The sequence below is a fragment of the Halichoeres trimaculatus genome, unplaced genomic scaffold (genome assembly GCF_033239565.1).
Source record: "Halichoeres trimaculatus isolate MK-OKI-2021-1 unplaced genomic scaffold, fHalTri1.1 fHalTri1_scaffold_14, whole genome shotgun sequence".
In the NCBI taxonomy this organism is placed as follows: Eukaryota; Metazoa; Chordata; class Actinopteri; order Labriformes; family Labridae; genus Halichoeres; species Halichoeres trimaculatus.
In genome coordinates, this window is record NW_027437192.1 from 1,445,871 (window position 1) to 1,471,085 (window position 25,215).

The window sequence follows — 25,215 nt, forward strand, 5'->3', positions numbered from 1 at the left end:
CACCTGCTGCAACAACAACACCTGCTGCAACAACCACTGCTGGAGCAACAACAACACCTGCTGCAACAACCACAGCTGGAGAAACAACAACACCTGCTGCAACAACCACTGCTGGAGCAACAACACCTGCTGCAACAACCACAGCGGGAGTAACAACAACACCTGCTGCAACAACCACTGCTCGAGCAACAACAACACCTGCTGCAACAACCACTGCTCGAGCAACAACAACACCTGCTGCAACAACCACAGCTGGAGCAACAACCACAGCTGGAGCAACAACAACACCTGCTGCAACAACCACAGTTGGAGCAACAACCACAGCTGGAGCAACAACAACACCTGCTGCAACAACCACAGCTGCAGCAACAACAACACCTGCTGCAACAACCACAGCTGGAGCAACAACAACACCTGCTGCAACAACCACAGTTGGAGCAACAACCACAGCTGGAGCAACAACACCTGCTGCAACAACCACAGCTGGAGCAACAACCACAGCTGGAGCAACAACAACACATGCTGCAACAACCACTGCTGGAGCAACAACACCTGCTGCAACAACCACAGCTGGAGCAACAACCACAGCTGGAGCAACAACAACACCTGCTGCAACAACAACTGCTGCAACAACCACAGCTGGAGCAACAACCACAGCTGGAGCAACAACCACAGCTGGAGCAACAACAACACCAGCTGCAACAACCACAGTTGGAGCAACAACCACAGCTGGAGCAACAACAACAGCTGGAGCAACAACAACAGCTGGGGCAACAACCACTGCTGGAGCAACAACCACAGCTGGAGCAACAACAACAGCTGGAGCAACAACAACACCTGCTGCAACAACCACAGTTGGAGCAACAACCACAGCTGCAGCAACAACAACACCTACTGCAACAACAACCACAGCTGGAGCAACAACCACAGGTGGAGCAACAACCACTGCTGGAGCAACAACCACAGCTGGAGCAACAATTACAACAGCAGCCGGAGCAACCACTAATGCTGCAACAACCACTGCTGCTGCTGGAGCAACCACTGCTGCTGCTGGAGCAACCACTGCTGCTGGAGCAACTACTGCTGCTGGAGCAACCAATGCTGCTGGAGCAACTACTGCTGCTGGAGCAACCAATGCTGCTGGTGGTGCAACCACTGCTGCTGGAGCAACCAATGCTGCTGGAGCAACTACTGCTGCTGGAGCAACCAATGCTGCTGGTGGAGCAACAACTGCTACTGCTGGAGCAACCAATGCTGCTGGATTAACCACTGCTGCTGCTGGAGCAACCACTGCTGCTGCTGGAGCAACCAATGCTGCTGGAGCAACCACTGCTGCTGCTGGAGCAACCAATGCTGCTGGATTAACCACTGCTGCTGCTGGAGCAACCACTGCTGCTGCTGGAGCAACCAATGCTGCTGGAGCAACCACTGCTGCTGCTGGAGCAACCAATGCTGCTGGAGCAACCACTGCTGCTGCTGGAGCAACCACTGCTGCTGCTGGAGCAACCAATGCTGCTGGAGCAACCACTGCTGCTGCTGGAGCAACCAATGCTCCTGGAGCAACCACTGCTGCTGCTGGAGCAACCACTGCTGCTGCTGGAGCAACCAATGCTGCTGGAGCAACAACACCTGCTGCTGGAGCAACCAATGCTGCTGGAGCAACCACTGCTGCTGCTGGAGCAACCAATGCTCCTGGAGCAACCACTGCTGCAGCAACCAATGCTGCTGGAGCAACTACTGCTGCTGGAGCAACCAATGCTGCTGGAGCAACTACTGCTGCTGGAGCAACCAATGCTGCTGGTGGAGCAACAACTGCTGCTGCTGGAGCAACCAATGCTGCTGGAGCAACCACTGCTGCTGCTGGAGCAACCAATGCTGCTGGAGCAACCACTGCTGCTGCTGGAGCAACCAATGCCGCAACAACAGCAACAGCAGCAACAACCGTTGCCTCCTCTGCGGCTGTCATCAGGACAGGTTTCCTGCTGCTGGTCCCAGCTCTGTGGGGGATCCTCCTGCACTAAGACCTGGACTGGATCTGTGACTGGATTGCAGACTCTGTGGACAGACCCTCCTCTTCCTCCTCTTCCTCATGAGGGACTGAGCGCATCACTTCCTGTTTCTACTGAGCTTGAGCTGATGATGTCACTCACTCGCTGTCTTCACTGACACATCCTGTTGATTGATCGTTATTTATTGATTATTTATCCTGTTATTTATTCCTTATTTGTACGAACACTGAGTAGACAGAGCTGTGAGAGTGTTTACAGCGGGCTGGCCTCGCCGTAGCATCGTGAGCAGCTCTCCTGACTCAGCCGATCACTCAGTGACGGCACTTTGATGAAACCTCAGACTGAAAGGTGAAAGTCTGATGATTGCTCTGATTTCTGGTGTGTGTCATCGAGAAACCATCAAATAAAACAAACAAACAAAAAAAACAGATTCTACTTTGTCCTGATTTATTCCTTTATTGACTCAGGTGTTTCAGGTGTGATCCAAACCTTTGACAGAGGGAAACACTGAGATCCATGCATCAACAACGAAGTTTTACATTATCAGTCATGTTTTACCAAAAACATCAACAACAAACAAACCAAACAAACAAAAAACTAGTTTCATCAAACGTACCACATTTTAACAGCTATAGAATAGAATAGAATAGAATAGAATAAAAATATGTTATTGATCCCAAACTGGGAAATTATTGTGTTACAAGAGAAATGATCAGAACCAGTGGAACCATAAAACAGAAACATAATCACTCAAAACATCAACACAGAATTGAAGAAAGAAAAATATAAACATCAAAAGAAGAAAGAAGAAAGAGGCCAGAGATGAAGCAGTTGCCCCAAAAGGTTGCTGCAACAGCGACCACAGTTGGTCCAGTAACCACAGTTGCCCAAACAGTTGCACTCCTCCGGCAGAGATCTGACCTCACTGATGGTCAACAGTTTGTTTGTTACAACATCTGAACCCATCTTTTCTTTTTAAATAAACAAAAACACTCATTTGTTTGAGATTTTCATTGTTACAACAATAATATACCAAACATTTCTCAGTGTATTTAGACCCGTATAGAAACACACAGATGAACGCATGTCAGTACACAAACAAAAAACAAAAAACAAACAAACAAAAAACATATATGCAACAAACAAAAGAACAAAAAATAAAAAAAACAACAAAAAAAACCCCCAAAAAAACCAAAAAAGCAATATTAACACCAAAAAAGGTGAAAAACAGATCATGGTTTAAAAAGAAAAGTTAGAATAATGAGACAAAATAATAAAATAAACACAAATAAATACAAATGAAATAAAAAAAGGATTTTGAATTACAAAGATTGAATTAAGGACCTGCAGAGTGTTATTAAGTCTAATTAGCAGGTAAACTTTTCACATATGGCACTGGTGGCTCCAAGGTTACATAAAAAGTTTTTACAGGAGCCTTTAGGAGTACATCAGATTCTCTCCAGATTTAACGCGGTGACAGTCTGTGCTGTGTGTGTGTGTGTGTGTGTGTGTGTGACAGCAGAAGGAGAGACGGTCTGAGTGAACGCGTGGTGTGTGTGGGGCAGGAGTGCATTATTTTGGTCTTTGTTTCCTCAATAAATGTGCGGTTGTGCACAAGGTGCTTCTTTTTTTCCTCCTCTTTAGTCTTTTCCCTCACTTTGGCCCGGACTCCTAGACACCGGTTACCAGCAACGAGCCAAGTAAATAAATGTGAATCAGCTTTCCCATCTACGGTTCAGAGACAGACTGAAGTCCTGGAGTTAAAAAGACGAAATGCCAATTAACACCTGAAACATACGTTCACCTGCATTTCTACAGGATTTACATCACAGGAGAAAGAGCAAAATACGAACAAAAATAACCCGTATCTCAACAACACAAGAACACAGGCCAGGCACCTCTGGTATACTCTTTAAACGTCTGCACTAACAAACTATCGCGAGACCTCAAAGAGGGTGCGGTATTACAACCTGCGGAGGCAGAGAAGCGCTGTGCCTCATCGATGCCCACGTTAATCAGTGTGAGACCTTAGTACGCATGCATGAACCTGCAAAACGTTGTGATTTCAAGTAAACGGTCTCTCTCTCTCTCGGAGTCTCTGCCTCTGACGCACATTACAAGCATGAAGCCAGCGCCAAACGCTGTCCGTCCCCTCTGTTAGCCTTCGTCTTATTGACAAATCAGGAATTTACTTTTTTTATTTTTTAATTATGACAAATTGTATACGAACAACTGAAAAAATATATATTTTTTATAAACATATATATTTTTTTTTTTTCTTGTTAGCCTATATATCTATATATATATATATAAACATATATATATGTTTATATATATATATATATATATATATATATATATATATATATATATAAACATATATATATAGATATACATATAGATATAGATATATACACACACATACATATATATATATATATATATATATATATATATATAAACATATATATATATAGATATACATATAGATATAGATATATACACACACACATACATATATATATATATATATATATATATATATATATATATATATATATATATATATATATATATATACATATATATATATATATATATATTTTTTTTATATATATATACATGTGTGTGTGTGTGTGTATACATATATATATATATATATATATATATATATAAACATATATATATAGATATACATATAGATATAGATATACATATAGATATAGATATATACACACACATACATATATATATATATATATATATATATATATATATATATATATATATATATATATAACATATATATATATAGATATACATATAGATATAGATATATACACACACACATACATATATATATATATATATATATATATATACATGTGTGTGTGTGTGTGTGTGTATATATATATATATATATATATATATATATATATATATATATACATATATATATATATATATATATATATATATATATATATATATATATATATATATATATATATATATATATATATATATATATATATATATATATATATATATATATATACATATATATATATATATATATATATACATATATACATATAATGCCGGCCATGATGCACACTTTTAAATGAGATTATCAGCACCAGTATAACAGGTTACTGGTTATTTTAACAATGCTACCTTTAAGCATGGGGCGCCGATAGTGAAATTGCACTCACTATAAACAAAGTGTTTCCACATTTAGCTCTGAAACTTCAGTTTTAATACAGAGTTTAGTTTAGTTTAGTTTATTTCAGTCACTTCAAACATGAAATCTCACAAACACCAAAGTGAGAAATAGCAAGCAAACAAGTGTTACATTAGTGCCTGCATCAACCCCAACAATCAACAAAAATAAAAACTAAATAACAAAGCACGACCAAAAAATGTGTAGGTTGATATGAAACAATAATAAATTCACATTTATCCAAAATCTGAACACATTTTGTGCTCTCATCACAGTTCAACTTTTTGTTTTTGTTGAAGCAACTTTTTGAACCCACCATGTTTTTGACATTCTTTCATTTCTCTGTCTGATCCATTTCACAGACTGACTCCGTACACTGAAACACATCTTAGTTTAATATTCGTCCTGCTTTTTGTTTTTCTGTGAACATACAAGTTCATATTCACACACTTTAATCTGAAACAATCTCTGGATACAGTCTGATAACATCTTAGGAGAAACATTAAGAGAAATATTTAAGAAGGGAAATTTTTTTTTTCAAATATTATACATAGACATCTAATCTAAATGTTCGGTGTTATATATAAATGCCATAAATAAATGTCCTGATTCTAAATATTGAGCTTAGATTTCTGAGGGTCTATACCAGGGTCTATCTCTGGTTTTTCCTCCCGTGAGCAGGTGCTGAGGAGCAGGACTCTGGTTTCAGGACTTGATGGGAACCAGGAGCTCTGAATAAGCAGACTTTCCAACCATACAAGATTGATTACCAAGACATGATCAACCAAACCCAAGCTGCCTCACTTTTTAGCTGAGTTTAGCATCAAAACAGAATAAGAAACCCGTACAAATACAGACTAAAGATGAAGAGATCCAAACTGATTCAGTTCCTGTCAGCGGACTGATCCCCAACACGAGGAGCTCTTCAGTTCACGTCGAACAATACACCAGACGTTTTACATAACAAGGATTCATCGACTCAGAAAGAGTCAATCCAACGTCACGTCTCTAAAGAAAAGTCCCGCAGCAGGTTTCTGTGATCTGTCCAGTGATGGCCAGATAAAAAAACTGCTTGAATGAGAGATTATGTGGTGGGCCACACCTCGGCCGACTTTAAAGGACATATTCAGACGTTTGTCCTCAGTCTTTGGAGTCTTTGATGTCATCCCGCTTGTTCAGAGCCGGTATAAAACCTGCTGCGCCGTCACCAGACGACAGCTCTGAGCAAACACAGCGGGACGGCAGCAGGAACCCGAGAGCGCCACTGATTCAGCCGCCGCCGCCGCCGGGAGTCAGGCTGAGGAGAGACAGGTGAGTGTCTGCAGCGTCCACACTCTGAGTTTCACCTGTCGTTATTCGTTTACCCTGCTCCTGTGTGAGCTTTCAATACGCAGTCACCGTGGAAACAGGTCGAAATCTGCAGAATACTCCAAAAACAATGATCCATCATCCAGTTTGTTTCTCATGTATGAGAAATATTGGTTTGAATATTTGTTTTTTTACTAAACATCTCTAAAATATTAATCTTATTTTATTTTAGTATAATTAACTAAAGATGTGCTCTGATCTCACATATCTGAACACGCTCGTCTTTCTTTCTGTTTTTATTTTTTAGCTCTAATTACTGCTTTACACTCTTAGTTTTTTATAATTTAGTGAATTTAATTTTTTCTTTTATTTTGTTGAAACAGAGGTTTCTGACAAACTAAAAAAGCCTTTGTGGAGGAAAAAAACAACAAAAGTATTTGGTTCTTTTAGGCAGGACTAAGGTTAATTTTCATTTAAAGCTTTGTATCATGTTTAAAATGTGTATTAATGACGTCAGGGGGACTTTTAAAATAATAGTTTGCTTTGAAATTGCAACAATAATTTAAAATCTTAATTTTTTAGTGGAAGTAAGTTGTAAAAGATTTTTAAATCTAATGAAAATTGCTTTGAGTTTTCTTTAAAAGCAAACAGATAACCCTTCAGTTCGGAAAGTTCAAAACCGGTCTATGAAATATTTGACAGAAAGTAGAAGGAAAAGCTCTGCCTCATTGATTAAGTCTGCTCTTTATAAAACAGAGTAGAAAAGACTTTATTTGTCCCCAAGGGTAAAGTCAGGAGCCATGTCTGTGAATAGCATGATGCTACTCTGCCCTCTGGTATTCCCTCTGTTGCTGGGTTAGCACAGCTAGCTCGTCCATCTTATTGGAGATAGATCTTACGTTCCCAATAACGATGGATGGAAGGACAGGTCCATGTCGTCACTTCTTAGCTCACACCTGAGAACCAGCACGTCGTCCTCACCTCCTTCTCCTCACCTTGTGGGGAAACATCCGGCCTAGCACCAGTTAGCTTTGACATGCTACAGGCTGCTAGCAGCTGATTTCACATGTAAACAATGCAGCCATGGTTACATGTAGGATCTCCAGACAAACACAGGAGAAAAAATAGTAAAAATATCACTGAAGAATATATAATGAATATCACATTTTTAAATTCAATAAAAGTCAATAAATAAACAAATAATGTAGTGATAAATAACAAACATTATACCACAGCACGGCTCCATGGTGACAGAAACTAAAGTCATTGATTAAATGCTTTTTTCTGTCTTAAAATTAGATTTGCATGTTTTTTTGTTTTCACTAAATTCAAATATTTGATTTATTGCAGACAACAGGAAGTCATGTTCAGAGAGATGATGAAGGTCTGTGTGCTGCTTCTCTTTGTTGGTGAGTTCAGATATTTTAAAAAAATGACTCATGAAGAGAAGTGAGTGTGATAATCAGCTGTTACCATAACGATGTTTTTTACACAGCCTCAAGCTCCGGACAGAACCAAAAAACTACTGTTCAATCAACGTCAGCAACAGCAACTACAGCTAAAGAGGCAACGAGAACAACAAAGAACACAGACACTGCTGCAACATCTACTGCAACAAACAGGGCAACTGCTGAAACAAAAACAACAACAACGACTGAAACAAAAATCACCACTGTTGCAACAAAAGCACCCGAAGCTACTCCAACAACTACCAAAGTTGCCCCATCATCAACGGGTAAAGCAACAACCACCACAGCTGATCTAACAACAACCACGGCAACTGCAACAAAAACCACAATGACCCGGACAACTGCAACAGTTGCCAAAAAAGCTACATCAGCTGAAGCAAAAACGACAATAGCTGCTACAAGAGCTGCTGCAACTTTCAAAACTTCAGCAACCACAATTGCTCCAACAACTACAATTGCTTCAAAGACAAGAATAGTTGCTACAAAAACTTCCGAAACTACTCCAACAACTACAACAGATGCCCCAGCAACCAAAGATAAAGCAACAAAGACCACAGTTGCCCAAACAACCACCCCAGCTGCTCCAACAACAACAGATGCAGCAATGACCACTGCTGCTACTACAGCAACAGTTTCTGCAGGAACAACCACAACTGTCCCAACAACCAAAGGTGCATTGACGTCAAAATCTGTTGCAACATCCACAACAATTGCTCCAACAACCACAGCTGTTGCTGCAACCGCAACTGCTGCAACCATTGCAGCAACAAAAGGGGAAACTGCTCAAACAACAACTGCCACAGTTACAACAAAAACACCCACAACTACCAAAGATGTCCCAACAACTACATCTGCTCCAACAACTACAGCTGCTCCAACTACAGCTGCTCCAACCACAGCTGCTCCAACAACTACAGCTGCTCCAACAACTACCAAAGATGTCCCAACAACTACAGCAGCTCCAACAACTACAGCTGCTTCAACAACTACAGCAGCTCCAACTACAGCTGCCCCAACAACTACATCTGCTCCAACAACTACATCTGCTCCAACTACAGCTGCCCCAACAACTACATCTGCTCCAACAACTACATCTGCCCCAACAACTACAGCTGCTCCAACTACAGCTGCTCCAACAACTACATCTGCTCCAACTACAGCTGCTCCAACTACAGCTGCTCCAACTACAGCTGCTCCAACTACATCTGCTCCAACTACAGCTGCTCCAACTACAGCTGCTCCAACAACTACAGCTGCTCCAACTACAGCTGCTCCAACTACAGCTGCTCCAACTACATCTGCTCCAACAACTACATCTGCTCCAACTACAGCTGCTCCAACAACTACAGCTGCTCCAACTACATCTGCTCCAACTACAGCTGCTCCAACAACTACAGCAGCTCCAACTACAGCTGCTCCAACTACAGCTGCTCCAACTACATCTGCTCCAACTACAGCTGCTCCAACTACATCTTCTCCAACTACAGCTGCTCCAACAACTACATCTGCTCCAACTACAGCTGCTCCAACTACAGCTGCTCCAACTACATCTGCTCCAACTACAGCTGCTCCAACTACATCTGCTCCAACTACAGCTGCTCCAACTACAGCTGCTCCAACTACAGCTGCTCCAACTACAGCTGCTCCAACAACTACATCTGCTCCAACTACATCTGCTCCAACTACAGCTGCTCCAACTACATCTGCTCCAACAACTACAGCTGCTCCAACTACATCTGCTCCAACTAAAGCTGCTCCAACAACTACATCTGCTCCAACTACATCTGCTCCAACTACAGCTGCTCCAACTACATCTGCTCCAACAACTACAGCTGCTCCAACAACTACAGCTGCTCCAACTACAGCTGCTCCAACTACAGCTGCTCCAACTACATCTTCTCCAACTACAGCTGCTCCAACTACAGCTGCTCCAACTACAGCTGCTCCAACTACTACATCTGCTCCAACTACAGCAGCTCCAACAACTACAGCTGCTCCAACTACAGCTGCTCCAACTTCTACATCTGCTCCAACAACTACTGCTGCTCCAACTACAGCTGCTCCAACTACTGCTGCTCCAACTACAGCTGCTCCAACTGCTACAGCTGCTCCAACAACTACAGCTGCTCCAACTACATCTGCTCCAACAACTACATCTGCTCCAACAACTACTGCTGCTCCAACTACATCTGCTCCAACAACTACAGCTGCTCCAACAACTACAGCTGCTCCAACTACAGCTGCTCCAACTACAGCTGCTCCAACTACAGCTGCTCCAACTACTACATCTGCTCCAACAATTACAGCTGCTCCAACTACAGCTGCTCCAACAACTACAGCTGCTCCAACAACTACAGCTGCTCCAACAACTACAGCTGCTCCAACTACAGCTGCTCCAACAACTACAGCTGCTCCAACTACAGCTGCTCCAACAACTGCAGCTGCTCCAACTACATCTGCTCCAACAACTACAGCTGCTCCAACTACAGCTGCACCAACTTCATCTGCTCCAACTTCATCTGCTCCAACAACTACAGCTGCTCCAACAACTACAGCTGCTCCAACTACAGCTGCTCCAACCACAGCTGCTCCAACAACTACAGCTGCTCCAACAACTACCAAAGATGTCCCAACAACTTCAGCAGCTCCAACAACTACAGCTGCTTCAACAACTACAGCAGCTCCAACTACAGCTGCCCCAACAACTACATCTGCTCCAACAACTACATCTGCTCCAACTACAGCTACCCCAACAACTACATCTGCTCCAACAACTACATCTGCCCCAACAACTACAGCTGCTCCAACTACAGCTGCTCCAACAACTACATCTGCTCCAACTACAGCTGCTCCAACTACAGCTGCTCCAACTACAGCTGCTCCAACTACATCTGCTCCAACTACAGCTGCTCCAACTACAGCTGCTCCAACAACTACAGCTGCTCCAACTACAGCTGCTCCAACTACAGCTGCTCCAACTACATCTGCTCCAACAACTACATCTGCTCCAACTACAGCTGCTCCAACAACTACAGCTGCTCCAACTACATCTGCTCCAACTACAGCTGCTCCAACAACTACAGCAGCTCCAACTACAGCTGCTCCAACTACAGCTGCTCCAACTACATCTGCTCCAACTACAGCTGCTCCAACTACATCTTCTCCAACTACAGCTGCTCCAACAACTACATCTGCTCCAACTACAGCTGCTCCAACTACAGCTGCTCCAACTACATCTGCTCCAACTACAGCTGCTCCAACTACATCTTCTCCAACTACAGCTGCTCCAACTACAGCTGCTCCAACAACTACATCTGCTCCAACTACATCTGCTCCAACTACAGCTGCTCCAACTACATCTGCTCCAACAACTACAGCTGCTCCAACTACATCTGCTCCAACTACAGCTGCTCCAACAACTACATCTGCTCCAACTACATCTGCTCCAACTACAGCTGCTCCAACTACATCTGCTCCAACAACTACAGCTGCTCCAACAACTACAGCTGCTCCAACTACAGCTGCTCCAACTACATCTGCTCCAACTACAGCTGCTCCAACTACATCTTCTCCAACTACAGCTGCTCCAACTACAGCTGCTCCAACTACAGCTGCTCCAACTACTACATCTGCTCCAACTACAGCAGCTCCAACAACTACAGCTGCTCCAACTACAGCTGCTCCAACTTCTACATCTGCTCCAACAACTACAGCAGCTCCAACTACAGGTGCTCCAACAACTACAGCAGCTCCAACTTCAGCTGCTCCAACTACAGCTGCTCCAACTACAGCTGCTCCAACTACAGCTGCTCCAACAACTACAGCAGCTCCAACAACTACAGCTGCTCCAACAACTACAGCAGTTCCAACTACAGCTGCCCCAACAACTACATCTGCTCCAACAACTACATCTGCTCCAACTACAGCTGCCCCAACAACTACATCTGCTCCAACAACTACATCTGCTCCAACTACAGCTGCCCCAACAACTACAGCTGCTCCAACAACTACATCTGCTCCAACTACAGCTGCTCCAACTACAGCTGCTCCAACTACAGCTGCTCCAACTACATCTGCTCCAACTACAGCTGCTCCAACTACAGCTGCTCTAACAACTACAGCTGCTCCAACTACAGCTGCTCCAACTACAGCTGCTCCAACTACATCTGCTCCAACAACTACATCTGCTCCAACTACAGCTGCTCCAACAACTACAGCTGCTCCAACTACATCTGCTCCAACAACTACAGCTGCTCCAACTACAGCTGCTCCAACAACTACAGCAGCTCCAACTACAGCTGCTCCAACTACAGCTGCTCCAACTACATCTGCTCCAACTACAGCTGCTCCAACTACATCTTCTCCAACTACAGCTGCTCCAACAACTACATCTGCTCCAACTACAGCTGCTCCAACTACAGCTGCTCCAACTACATCTGCTCCAACTACAGCTGCTCCAACTTCATCTTCTCCAACTACAGCTGCTCCAACTACAGCTGCTCCAACTACAGCTGCTCCAACAACTACATCTGCTCCAACTACATCTGCTCCAACTACAGCTGCTCCAACTACATCTGCTCCAACAACTACAGCTGCTCCAACTACATCTGCTCCAACTACAGCTGCTCCAACAACTACATCTGCTCCAACTACATCTGCTCCAACTACAGCTGCTCCAACTACATCTGCTCCAACAACTACATCTGCTCCAACTACAGCTGCTCCAACTACAGCTGCTCCAACTACATCTGCTCCAACTACAGCTGCTCCAACTACATCTTCTCCAACTACAGCTGCTCCAACTACAGCTGCTCCAACTACAGCTGCTCCAACAACTACATCTGCTCCAACTACATCTGCTCCAACTACAGCTGCTCCAACTACATCTGCTCCAACAACTACAGCTGCTCCAACTACATCTGCTCCAACTACAGCTGCTCCAACAACTACATCTGCTCCAACTACATCTGCTCCAACTACAGCTGCTCCAACTACATCTGCTCCAACAACTACAGCTGCTCCAACAACTACAGCTGCTCCAACTACAGCTGCTCCAACTACAGCTGCTCCAACTACATCTGCTCCAACTACAGCTGCTCCAACTACAGCTGCTCAAACTACAGCTGCTCCAAATACAGCTGCTCCAACTACATCTTCTCCAACTACAGCTGCTCCAAATACAGCTGCTCCAACTACAGCTGCTCCAACAACTACATCTGCTCCAACAACTACATCTGCTTCAACTACAGCAGCTCCAACAACTACAGCTGCTCCAACTACAGCTGCTCCAACTTCTACATCTGCTCCAACAACTACTGCTGCTCCAACTACAGCTGCTCCAACTACTGCTGCTCCAACTACAGCTGCTCCAACTGCTACAGCTGCTCCAACAACTACAGCTGCTCCAACTACATCTGCTCCAACAACTACATCTGCTCCAACAACTACTGCTGCTCCAACTACAGCTGCTCCAACAACTACAGCTGCTCCAACTACTACATCTGCTCCAACTACAGCTGCTCCAACTACAGCTGCTCCAACTACTACATCTGCTCCAACAATTACAGCTGCTCCAACTACAGCTGCTCCAACTGCAGCTGCTCCAACTACAGCTGCTCCAACTACAGCTGCTCCAACTACTACATCTGCTCCAACAATTACAGCTGCTCCAACTACAGCTGCTCCAACAACTACAGCTGCTCCAACAACTACAGCTGCTCCAACAACTACAGCTGCTCCAACTACAGCTGCTCCAAAAACTACAGCTGCTCCAACTACAGCTGCTCCAACAACTAATGCTGCTCCAACTACATCTGCTCCAACAACTACAGCTGCTCCAACTACAGCTGCACCAACTTCATCTGCTCCAACTTCATCTGCTCCAACAACTACAGCTGCTCCAACAACTACAGCTGCTCCAACAACTACAGCTGCTCCAACAACTACAGCTGCTCCAACTACAGCTGCACCAACTTCATCTGCTCCAACTACAGCTGCTCCAACAACTACAGCTGCTCCAACAACTACAGCTGCTCCAACTACAGCTGCTCCAACTACTACATCTGCTCCACCAACTACTGCTGCTCCAACAACTACATCTGCTCCAACTACATCTGCTCCAACAACTACAATTGCTCCAACAACTACAGCTGCTCCAACAACTACAGCAGCTCCAACTACAGCTGCTCCAATAACTACAGCTGCTCCAACAACTACAGCAGCTCCAACTACAGCTGCTCCAACTACAGCTGCTCCAACAACTACTGCTGCTCCAACAACTACAGCTGCTCCAACAACTACATCTGCTCCAACAACTACATCTGCTCCAACTACTGCTGCTCCAACTACAGCTGCTCCAACAACTACAGCAGCTCCAACTACTGCTGCTCCAACTACAGCTGCTCCAACAACTACAGCTGCTCCAACAACTACAGCTGCTCCAACAACTACAGCAGCTCCAACTTCAGCTGCTCCAACTACAGCTGCTCCAACTACAGCTGCTCCAATAACTACAGCTGCTCCAACAACTACAGCAGCTCCAACTACAGGTGCTCCAACAACTACAGCAGCTCCAACTTCAGCTGCTCCAACTACAGCTGCTCCAACTACAGCTGCTCCAACTACAGCTGCTCCAACAACTACAGCAGCTCCAACAACTACAGCTGCTCCAACAACTACAGCAGCTCCAACTACAGCTGCCCCAACAACTACATCTGCTCCAACAACTACATCTGCTCCAACTACAGCTGCCCCAACAACTACATCTGCTCCAACAACTACATCTGCTCCAACTACAGCTGCCCCAACAACTACAGCTGCTCCAACAACTACAGCTGCTCCAACAACTACAGCTGCTCCAACTACAGCTGCTCCAACTACAGCTGCTCCAACTACAGCTGCTCCAACAACTACAGCAGCTCCAACAACTACAGCTGCTCCAACAACTACAGCTGCTCCAACTACAGCTGCTCCAACAACTACATCTGCTCCAACTACAGCTGCTCCAACTACAGCTGCTCCAACTACAGCTGCTCAAACAACTACAGCTGCTCCAACTACAGCTGCTCCAACTACATCTGCTCCAACAACTACATCTGCTCCAACTACAGCTGCTCCAACAACTACAGCTGCTCCAACTACATCTGCTCCAACTACAGCTGCTCCAACAACTACAGCAGCTCCAACTACAGCTGCTCCAACTACATCTGCTCCAACTACAGCTGCTCCAACTACAGCTGCTCCAACTACATCTGCTCCAACAACTACATCTGCTCCAACAACTACAGCAGCTCCAACAACTACAGCTGCTCCAACTACAGCTGCTCCAACTACAGCTGCTCCAACTTCTACATCTGCTCCAACAACTACTGCTGCTCCAACTACAGCTGCTCCAACTACTGCTGCTCCAACTACAGCTGCTCCAACTGCTACAGCTGCTCCAACAACTACAGCTGCTCCAACTACATCTGCTCCAACAACTACATCTGCTCCAACAACTACATCTGCTCCAACAACTACTGCTGCTCCAACTACAGCTGCTCCAACAACTACAGCTGCTCCAACTGCAGCTGCTCCAACTACAGCTGCTCCAACTACAGCTGCTCCAACTACTACATCTGCTCCAACAACTACAGCTGCTCCAACTACAGCTGCTCCAACAACTACAGCTGCTCCAACAACTACAGCTGCTCCAACAACTACATCTGCTCCAACTACAGCTGCTCCAACAACTACAGCTGCTCCAACTACAGATGCTCCAACAACTACAGCTGCTCCAACAACTACATCTACTCCAACTACAGCTGCTCCAACAACTACTGCTGCTCCAACTTCATCTGCTCCAACTACATCTGCTCCAACTACAGCTGCTGCAACAACTACATCTGCTCCAACTACATCTGCTGCACTAACTACATCTGCTCCAACTACATCTGCTCCAACTACATCTGCTCCGACAACTTCATCTGCTCCAACTACAGCTGCTCCAACAACTACGGCTTCTCCAACAACTACAGCTGCTCCAACTACAGCTGCTGCAACAACTACATCTGCTCCAACTACATCTGCTCCAACTACATCTGCTCCAACTACATCTGCTTCAACAACTACATCTGCTCCAACTACAGCTGCTGCAACAACTTCATCTGCTCCAACTACATCTGCTCCAACTACAGCTGCTCCAACAACTGCATTTGCTCCAACTACATCTGCTCCAACTACATCTGCTCCAACTACATCTGCTCCAACTACAGCTGCTCCAACAACTACATCTGCTCCAACTACAGCTGCTCCAACAACTACAGCTGCTCCAACAACTACAGCTGCTCCAACAACTACAGCAGCTCCAACTTCAGCTGCTCCAACTACAGCTGCTCCAACTACAGCTGCTCCAATAACTACAGCTGCTCCAACTACAGCAGCTCCAACTACAGCTGCTCCAACAACTACAGCAGCTCCAACTTCAGCTGCTCCAACTACATCTGCTCCAACAACTACATCTGCTCCAACTACAGCTGCTCCAACAACAATAGCTGCTCCAACAACTACAGCTGCTCCAACAACTACAGCTGCTCCAACTACAGCTGCTCCAACTACAGCTGCTCCAACAACTAGAGCAGCTCCAACTACAGCTGCTCCAACAACTACAGCAGCTCCAACTACAGCAGCTCCAACTACAGCTGCTCCAACTACAGCTGCTCCGACAACTACAGCAGCTCCAACTACATCTGCTCCAACAACTACATCTGCTCCAACAACTACAGCTGCTCCAACTACATCTGCTCCAAAAACTACAGCTGCTCCAACTACAGCTGCTCCAACTACATCTGCTCCAAAAACTTCATCTGCTCCAACAACTACAGCTGCTCCAACAACTACAGCTGCTCCAATTTCAGCTGCTCCAACAACTATAGCTGCTCCAAAAACTACATCTGCTCCAACAACTACATCTGCTCCAAAAACTACATCTGCTCCAACAACTACATCTGCTCCAACAACTACAGCATCTCCAACTACAGCTGCGCCAACTACAGCTGCTCCAACTACATCTGCTCCAACTACATGTGCTGCAACGACTACAGCTGCTACAAGTACAGCTGCTCCAACTACATCTGCTCCAACTTCATCTGCTCCAACTACATCTGCTCCAACTTCATCTGCTCCAACAACTACAGCTGCTCCAACAACTACAGTAGCTCCAACAACTACAGCTGCTCCAACTACAGCTTCTCCAACAACTACATCTGCTCCAACTTCATCTGCTCCAACTACATCTGCTCCAACTACAGCTGCTGCAACAACTACATCTGCTCCAACTACATCTGCTGCACTAACTACATCTGCTCCAACTACATCTGCTCCAACTACATCTGCTCCAACAACTTCATCTGCTCCAACTACAGCTGCTCCAACAACTACAGCTTCTCCAACAACTACAGCTGCTCCAACTACAGCTGCTGCAACAACTACATCTGCTCCAACTACATCTGCTCCAACTACATCTGCTCCAACTACATCTGCTTCAACAACTACATCTGCTCCAACTACATCTGCTCCAACAACTTCATCTGCTCCAACTACAGCTGCTCCAACTACAGCTGCTGCAACAACTTCATCTGCTCCAACTACATCTGCTCCAACTACAGCTGCTCCAACAACTGCATTTGCTCCAACTACATCTGCTCCAACTACATCTGCTCCAACTACATCTGCTCCAACTACAGCTGCTCCAACAACTACAGCAGCTCCAACTACATCTACTCCAACTACATCTGCTCCAACTACATCTGCTCCAACTACATCTGCTCCAACTACAGCTGCTCCAACAACTACAGCTGCTCCAACTACATCTGCTCCAACTACATCTGCTCCAACTACAGCTGCTCCAACTACAGCTGCTCCAACAACTACAGCAGCTCCAACTACAGCTGCTCCAACTACAGCTGCTCCAACTACATCTTCTCCAAAAACTACAGCTGCTCTATCTACATCTGCCCAAACTACATCTGCTCCAACAACTACAGCTGCTCCAACTACAGCTGCTCCAACTACAGCTGCTCCAATTTCAGCTGCTCCAACAACTACAGCTGCTCCAACTACATCTGCTCCAAAAACTACATCTGCTCCAACAACTACAGCTGCTCCAACAACTACAGCATCTCCAACTACAGCTGCTTCAACTACATCTGCTCCAACTACATCTGCTGCAACGACTACAGCTGCTACAACTACAGCTGCTCCAACTACATCTGCTCCAACTTCATCTGCTCCAACTACATCTGCTCCAACTTCATCTGCTCCAACTTCATCTGCTGCAACAACTACAGCTGCTCCAACAACTACAGCTGCTCCAACAACTACATCTGCTCCAACTATATCTGCTCCAACTACAGCTGCTGCAACAACTACATCTGCTCCAACTACAGCTGCTCCAACTACATCTGCTCCAACAACTTCATCTGCTCCAACTACAGCTGCTCCAACTACAGCTTTTCCAACAACTACAGCTTCTCCAACAACTACATCAGCTCCAACTACATCTGCTCCAACTACAGCTGCTGCAACAACTACAGCTGCTCCAACAACTACAGCAGCTCCAACTACATCTGCTCCAACTACAGCTGCTCCAACTACATCAGCTCCAACTACATCTGCTCCAACTACAGCTGCTGCAACAACTACAGCAGCTCCAACTACAGCTGCTCCAACTACAGCTGCTCCAACTACATCTGCTCCAACTTCATCTGCTCCAACTACATCTGCTCCAACTTCATCTGCTCCAACTTCATCTGCTCCAACAACTACAGCTGCTCCAACAACTACAGCTGCTCCAACAACTACATCTGCTCCAACTACATCTGCTCCAACTACAGCTGCTGCAACAACTACATCTGCTCCAACTACATCTGCTGCACTAACTACATCTGCTCCAACTACATCTGCTCCAACTACATCTGCTCCAACAACTTCATCTGCTCCAACTACAGCTGCTCCAACTACAGCTTCTCCAACAACTACATCAGCTCCAACTACATCTGCTCCAACTACAGCTGCTGCAACAACTACAGCTGCTCCAACAACTACAGCAGCTCCAACTACAGCTGCTCCAACTACAGCTGCTGCAACAACTACATCTGCTCCAACTACAGCTGCTCCAACTACATCTGCTCCAACAACTACATCTGCTCCAACTACATCTGCTCCAACAATTTCATCTGCTCCAACTTCATCTGCTCCAACTACATCTGCTCCAACTACAGCTGCTCCAACAACTACATCTGCTCCAACTACATCTGCTCCAACTACATCTGCTCCAACTACATCTGCTCCAACTACAGCTGCTCCAACTACATCTGCTCCAACTACAGCTGCTCCAACAACTACAGCTGCTCCAACAACTACATCTGCTCCAACTACAGCAGCTCCAACTACAGCTGCTGCAACAACTACATCTGCTCCAACTACATCTGCTTCACTAACTACATCTGCTCCAACTACATCTGCTCCAACTACATCTGCTCCAACAACTTCATCTGCTCCAACTACAGCTGCTCCAACTACAGCTTTTCCAACAACTACAGCTTCTCCAACAACTACATCAGCTCCAACAACTACATCTGCTCCAACTACATCTACTCCAACTACATCTGCTCCAACTACATCTGCTCCAACTACATCTGCTCCAACTACAGCTGCTCCAACAACTACAGCTGCTCCAACAACTACATCTGCTCCAACTACAGCAGCTCCAACTACAGCTGCTGCAACAACTACATCTGCTCCAACTACATCTGCTGCACTAACTACATCTGCTCCAACTACATCTGCTCCAACTACATCTGCTCCAACAACTTCATCTGCTCCAACTACAGCTGCTCCAACTACAGCTTTTCCAACAACTACAGCTTCTCCAACAACTACATCAGCTCCAACTACATCTGCTCCAACTACAGCTGCTGCAACAACTACAGCTGCTCCAACAACTACAGCAGCTCAAACTACAGCTGCTCCAACTACAGCTGCTGCAACAACTACATCTGCTCCAACTACAGCTGCTCCAACTACATCTGCTCCAACAACTACATCTGCTCCAACTACATCTGCTCCAACAATTTCATCTGCTCCAACTTCATCTGCTCCAACTACATCTGCTCCAACTACAGCTGCTCCAACAACTACATCTGCTCCAACTACATCTGCTCCAACTACATCTGCTCCAACTACATCTGCTCCAACTACAGCTGCTCCAACAACTACATCTGCTCCAACTACATCTACTCCAACTACATCTGCTCCAACTACATCTGCTCCAACTACATCTGCTCCAACTACAGCTGCTCCAACAACTACATCTGCTCCAACTACATCTGCTCCAACTACATCTGCTGCACTAACTACATCTGCTCCAACTACAGCTGCTCCAACAACTACATCTGCTCCAACTACATCTGCTCCAACTACATCTGCTCCAACTACAGCTGCTCCAACAACTACAGCTGCTCCAACTACATCTGCTCCAACTACATCTGCTCCAACTACAGCTGCTCCAACTACAGCTGCTCCAACTACATCTGCTCCAACTTCATCTGCTCCAACTACATCTGCTCCAACTTCATCTGCTCCAACTTCATCTGCTCCAACTACAGCTGCTCCAACAACTACATCTGCTCCAACTACATCTGCTGCACTAACTACATCTGCTCCAACTACAGCTGCTCCAACTACAGCTGCTCCAACTACAGCTGCTCCAACTACATCTGCTCCAACTACAGCTGCTCCAACTACAGCTGCTCCAACTACAGCTGCTCCAACAACTACATCTGCTCCAACTTCATCTGCTCCAATAACTACATCTGCTGCACTAACTACATCTGCTCCAACTACAGCTGCTCCAACAACTACAGCTGCTCCAACTACAGCTTCTCCAACAACTACATCTGCTCCAACTACATCTGCTGCACTAACTACATCTGCTCCAACTACATCTGCTCCAACTACATCTGCTCCAACAACTTCATCTGCTCCAACTACAGCTGCTCCAACTACAGCTTTTCCAACAACTACAGCTTCTCCAACAACTACATCAGCTCCAACTACATCTGCTCCAACTACAGCTGCTGCAACAACTACATCTGCTCCAACTACATCTGCTCCAACTACATCTGCTCCAACTACAGCTGCTCCAACAACTACATCTGCTCCAACTACATCTGCTCCAACAACTACAGCTGCTCCAACTACAGCTGCTCCAACAACTACATCTGCTCCAACAACTACATCTGCTCCAACTACAGCTGCTGCAACAACTACATCTGCTCCAACTACAGCTGCTCTTCTTACTACAGTTGTTGCATCAATTACAGCTGCTGCAACAACAACAAATGTTCCAATTACCACAACTGTTCAAACAACTACAACTCTTCCAACAACCACAGCTGCTCCAACAACCACAGATTCTGCAACAACTGCAACTGCTCCAACAACTTCTTCAACAACCACTACTGCTCCAATAACTACAACTGTTCCAAAAACTACAACTGTTCCTAAAACTACAACTGTTTCAACAAGTTCAACTGTTTCAACAACTTCAGCTGCAACAACAACTACAGCTACTGCAAAAACAACAACTGCTGCAACAACCAAAACTAGTCCAACAAGTACAGCTGCTTCAATAACCACAACTTTTCCAACAACTACAGGCACAACAATTACTGCAGCAGCTGCATCAACTACAGCTGTTCCAACAACTACAGCTGCAACAACCACAGCTGGTCCAACAACTACAGCCGCTGGAACAATGACAGTTGCTGCAACAACTGAAGCTGCTCAATCAACCACAGCTGCTGCATTTGCAGGTACTTCTTTAACTACAGCTGCTGCAACAACTACAGCTGCTTCAACAACTACAGCTGCTGCATCAACTACCGCTGCTACAACAACTACATCTGCTCTAACAACCACAGCTACTGCAACCACCCTAGCTCAGGCAACAACCACCGATATTCCAACAACCCCTGTCACTGCAACAACCCTAGCTACTACATTTACAACATCTCCTGCAACAACTACATCTATTGCAACAACCACAACAGATGCAACAACTACACATGTTTCATTAACCACAGCTGCTGCAACTCACACAGGTGTTTCTCCAACTACAGCTGCAGCGACAGCCACAGCTGCTGCAACAACCAGTGGTGCAGCAACAATCACCAATGTTCCAACAACCACATATTTTTCAACATCAACAGCTGCTGTAACAACTACCAATGTTGCAACAACAACCATAGCTAATCAAAAAACAACAGCTGAAGCAACAACTCTGAAGACAAACAAAATTGCCTCAACAATTACCACAGCTGCCACAACTGCAGCTGATCCAACAACCGCCAAAGCTGCAACACCATCAGTTTCAGTTAAAACTACAGCAGTTGCTGCAACACCTACCAACAATACAGCTACAAAAGTTGCTTTTAGAATTTCAACAGTTGCCCCAACAACTACCACAGCTGTGGCAACAACAACCTCAGTTGACTCGACAACTTCCATGGATGCCCCTCCAACTAAAACATTTGTCTCCACAACTACCAAGGTTGCAATAACAACCACAGTTGCAGCAATAACCACAGCTGCTGCTAAGACTGCCATGGCTGCAACAACATTAATGTCACCAACAGTAGTTCCTACTAAAACTACAACAGATGGAGCAACTTCATTTGCCGCCACGTCTCATGCACTTTCTAAAACAACCACAGTTGCCTCAGCAAAAACCACAAATGCTCAAACAAGTACAACAGTTGCCCCAAAAGCTACAAGTGTTGCCTCACCAACCACAATATCTGCATCACCAAGTACCACAACTGCCCAAACAACAACAGTTGCAGCAACAACAGCCACAGCCACAGCCACTAACACAGCTCTGACAACCACGGTTACCCCAACTACAACTGGAGATGGCCAAACAACTACCACAGCTACTGCAACAACAACAACAACAGCTCAAACAATGAACGATAAAGCAACAACAACAGTAACCCCAAAAACCACTTCAGCTGCTAGAGCAACCACAACAACAGCAGGTGCAACAGCAACAACAACAACAAAACCTGTTTCAACAGTTTCAAAAGTGTCCCAAACAACTACCGAAGATTCTGCAACAACCTCAGTTGCCCCAACACCTACAACAGCTGCTACAAGTACAACAAAAACTTCACCAACAACTACAGCTTATCCATTATCTGCTTCAGCAACATCTACAGTTGCTGCAACCACCTCAACTGGTTTCAAAACAACTAATCCAGCTGAACGAGCAACTACAATTGCTGCTGCATTAAAAACCACTGTTGCCAAAACATCATTTGCCCCATTAACCACCACAGGTGATCCAACAGCTACAGGAATTGCCCCAACAACCACCAGCGCTTCTACAGCAACCACAGTTGCACAAACAGTTACAACATCTGGAACAACTACGACAGCCCCAACTGCTACACAAACTGACAACAAAACAACAAAAATAAACCTTACAGCTGCTGCAACAGCAACATTTGCCACAAAAACTTCAAGTTACCCCCAGATTTCAATTGCCCCAACAACCACCAAAAATGTTGCAACAGTCACAGTTTTTGCATCAACCACAGCTGAACATGAAAGCACCACCAGAGCTAGCCCGACAGCAACCACAGCTCCTGCAACAACCACCACAGCTGCAACTACAACTAAGAAACCTTCTGCAACATCCACCATAGCTGACTCAAGAACCAACACTGATGCAGCAACAAACAGGGATTCTCCAACAACAACAACTAAAGTGACAACTACGACAGCTGCTGCTTCTACGACTTCATTTGCTCCAACAACCACGGCAACTGCAGCAACTACAACCACAGGTTTCTCAACTGGCATAGCTGCATCAAAAAGCACAACAGCTGCTGCAACAAAAACCGCAGTTGTCCAAACAACTTTGAAATCTGCAGAAATAACAACTACAGTTGCCCCAACAACTAGCCGAACTGTAGCAACAGCTACCAACGTTTTCCTGACAACTACATCTACTGCAACAACCATGGTTGATCCAAAAGCAACAGCTGCTTCAACAACTTTCACAGCTGCTGCATCAAAAATCACAGTTGCCCCCAAACCGACAACCATAGTTACACCAACAATTACATCAGCAAGTGAAAGGGCAACAGCTGCCCTTGCAGCAAAAATGCCCCTAACAACTACTACAGCTGCTGCAACAGCTGTTGCTCTCACAACTTCAAATGCTGCGGCAACAACCACCACAGTGGCTGCAACTACTACAGCTCTCCTGAAGAACCCCACAGCTACTCCAACAACTTCAACAGTTGCTGCAACAAAAACCAAGGTTGCCCCTTCAACCACCACAGCTGCTTTAACGGCAACCACAGCTGCTGCAACATCTACAGTGACCCCAACAACTTTAAAAGCTGCTCCAAAAACAACCACGTTTGCCCCAGCAACATCCGCAGCTGTTGCAAGAACAACTACCGCAGCATCTCCAACATCAACAAATGATGGCGCAACAACCTCAATCTCAGCTTTTAAATCAACAACTCCTGCTGCAACAACAGCAGGTGTAAAAACAACATCCACAGCAACTGTTGCAAGCAAAACTGCTGCAGCAACTAGAGATGTTTCTCCATCTTTGACCTCAGTGTTTGCAAGAACAATCTCAGTTGCTCAAACCACAGCTACAAAATCAACATCATCAGGCATTGCGACAACGTTAACCTCTGTTTCAACAACCTCCAATGCAACTAACACAAGAACTGCAACATTTACTACAGCTGTAGGCCAGACTGCAACTACAACTGCTGGGGCAACGACTGTATTCTCCCAAAACACAGCAACAGATGTTGAAGCAACATCCACAGCTGGTTTTACAACAATAATAGCTGCAAAAGCAACACAAACAACAAGCTTGAATGCTGCATCTACAACAACTGCTAAACCAACAACAAAAGCTGCTGCAGCAACTTCCAAAAAACCTGCTGCATCAAAAACCGCAGCTCCACCAACAACTACCATATCTCCAGACCAGTCCGCAACTAAAACAACTCTCACAGCAACTGTAGATTTCCAAACAACTGGCTCAGAAGCTGCCTCTACAAAGCAAGTTGCTTCCCCTGTAGCCATAGCAACCACTACAACAATCCCTAAAACCGCCAAAGCTTCTACATCTCCT

General features: G+C 45.1%; 1 protein-coding gene across 1 annotated transcript; it reads left to right on the top strand.

Moving 5' to 3' along the window:
- Nucleotides 1-8,613: 8,613 nt before the first annotated feature.
- LOC141803254 (uncharacterized) lies at nt 8,614-24,545 on the top strand. Its single transcript, XM_074687217.1, has 8 exons — nt 8,614-8,680; nt 14,159-14,557; nt 14,621-15,160; nt 18,146-18,243; nt 20,233-20,289; nt 20,578-20,637; nt 21,427-21,664; nt 24,376-24,545. The coding sequence occupies exons 1-8, from the start codon at nt 8,614-8,616 to the stop codon at nt 24,543-24,545; spliced, it is 1,629 nt and encodes a 542-aa protein (XP_074543318.1).
- The last annotated feature ends 670 nt before the right edge of the window (nt 24,546-25,215 follow it).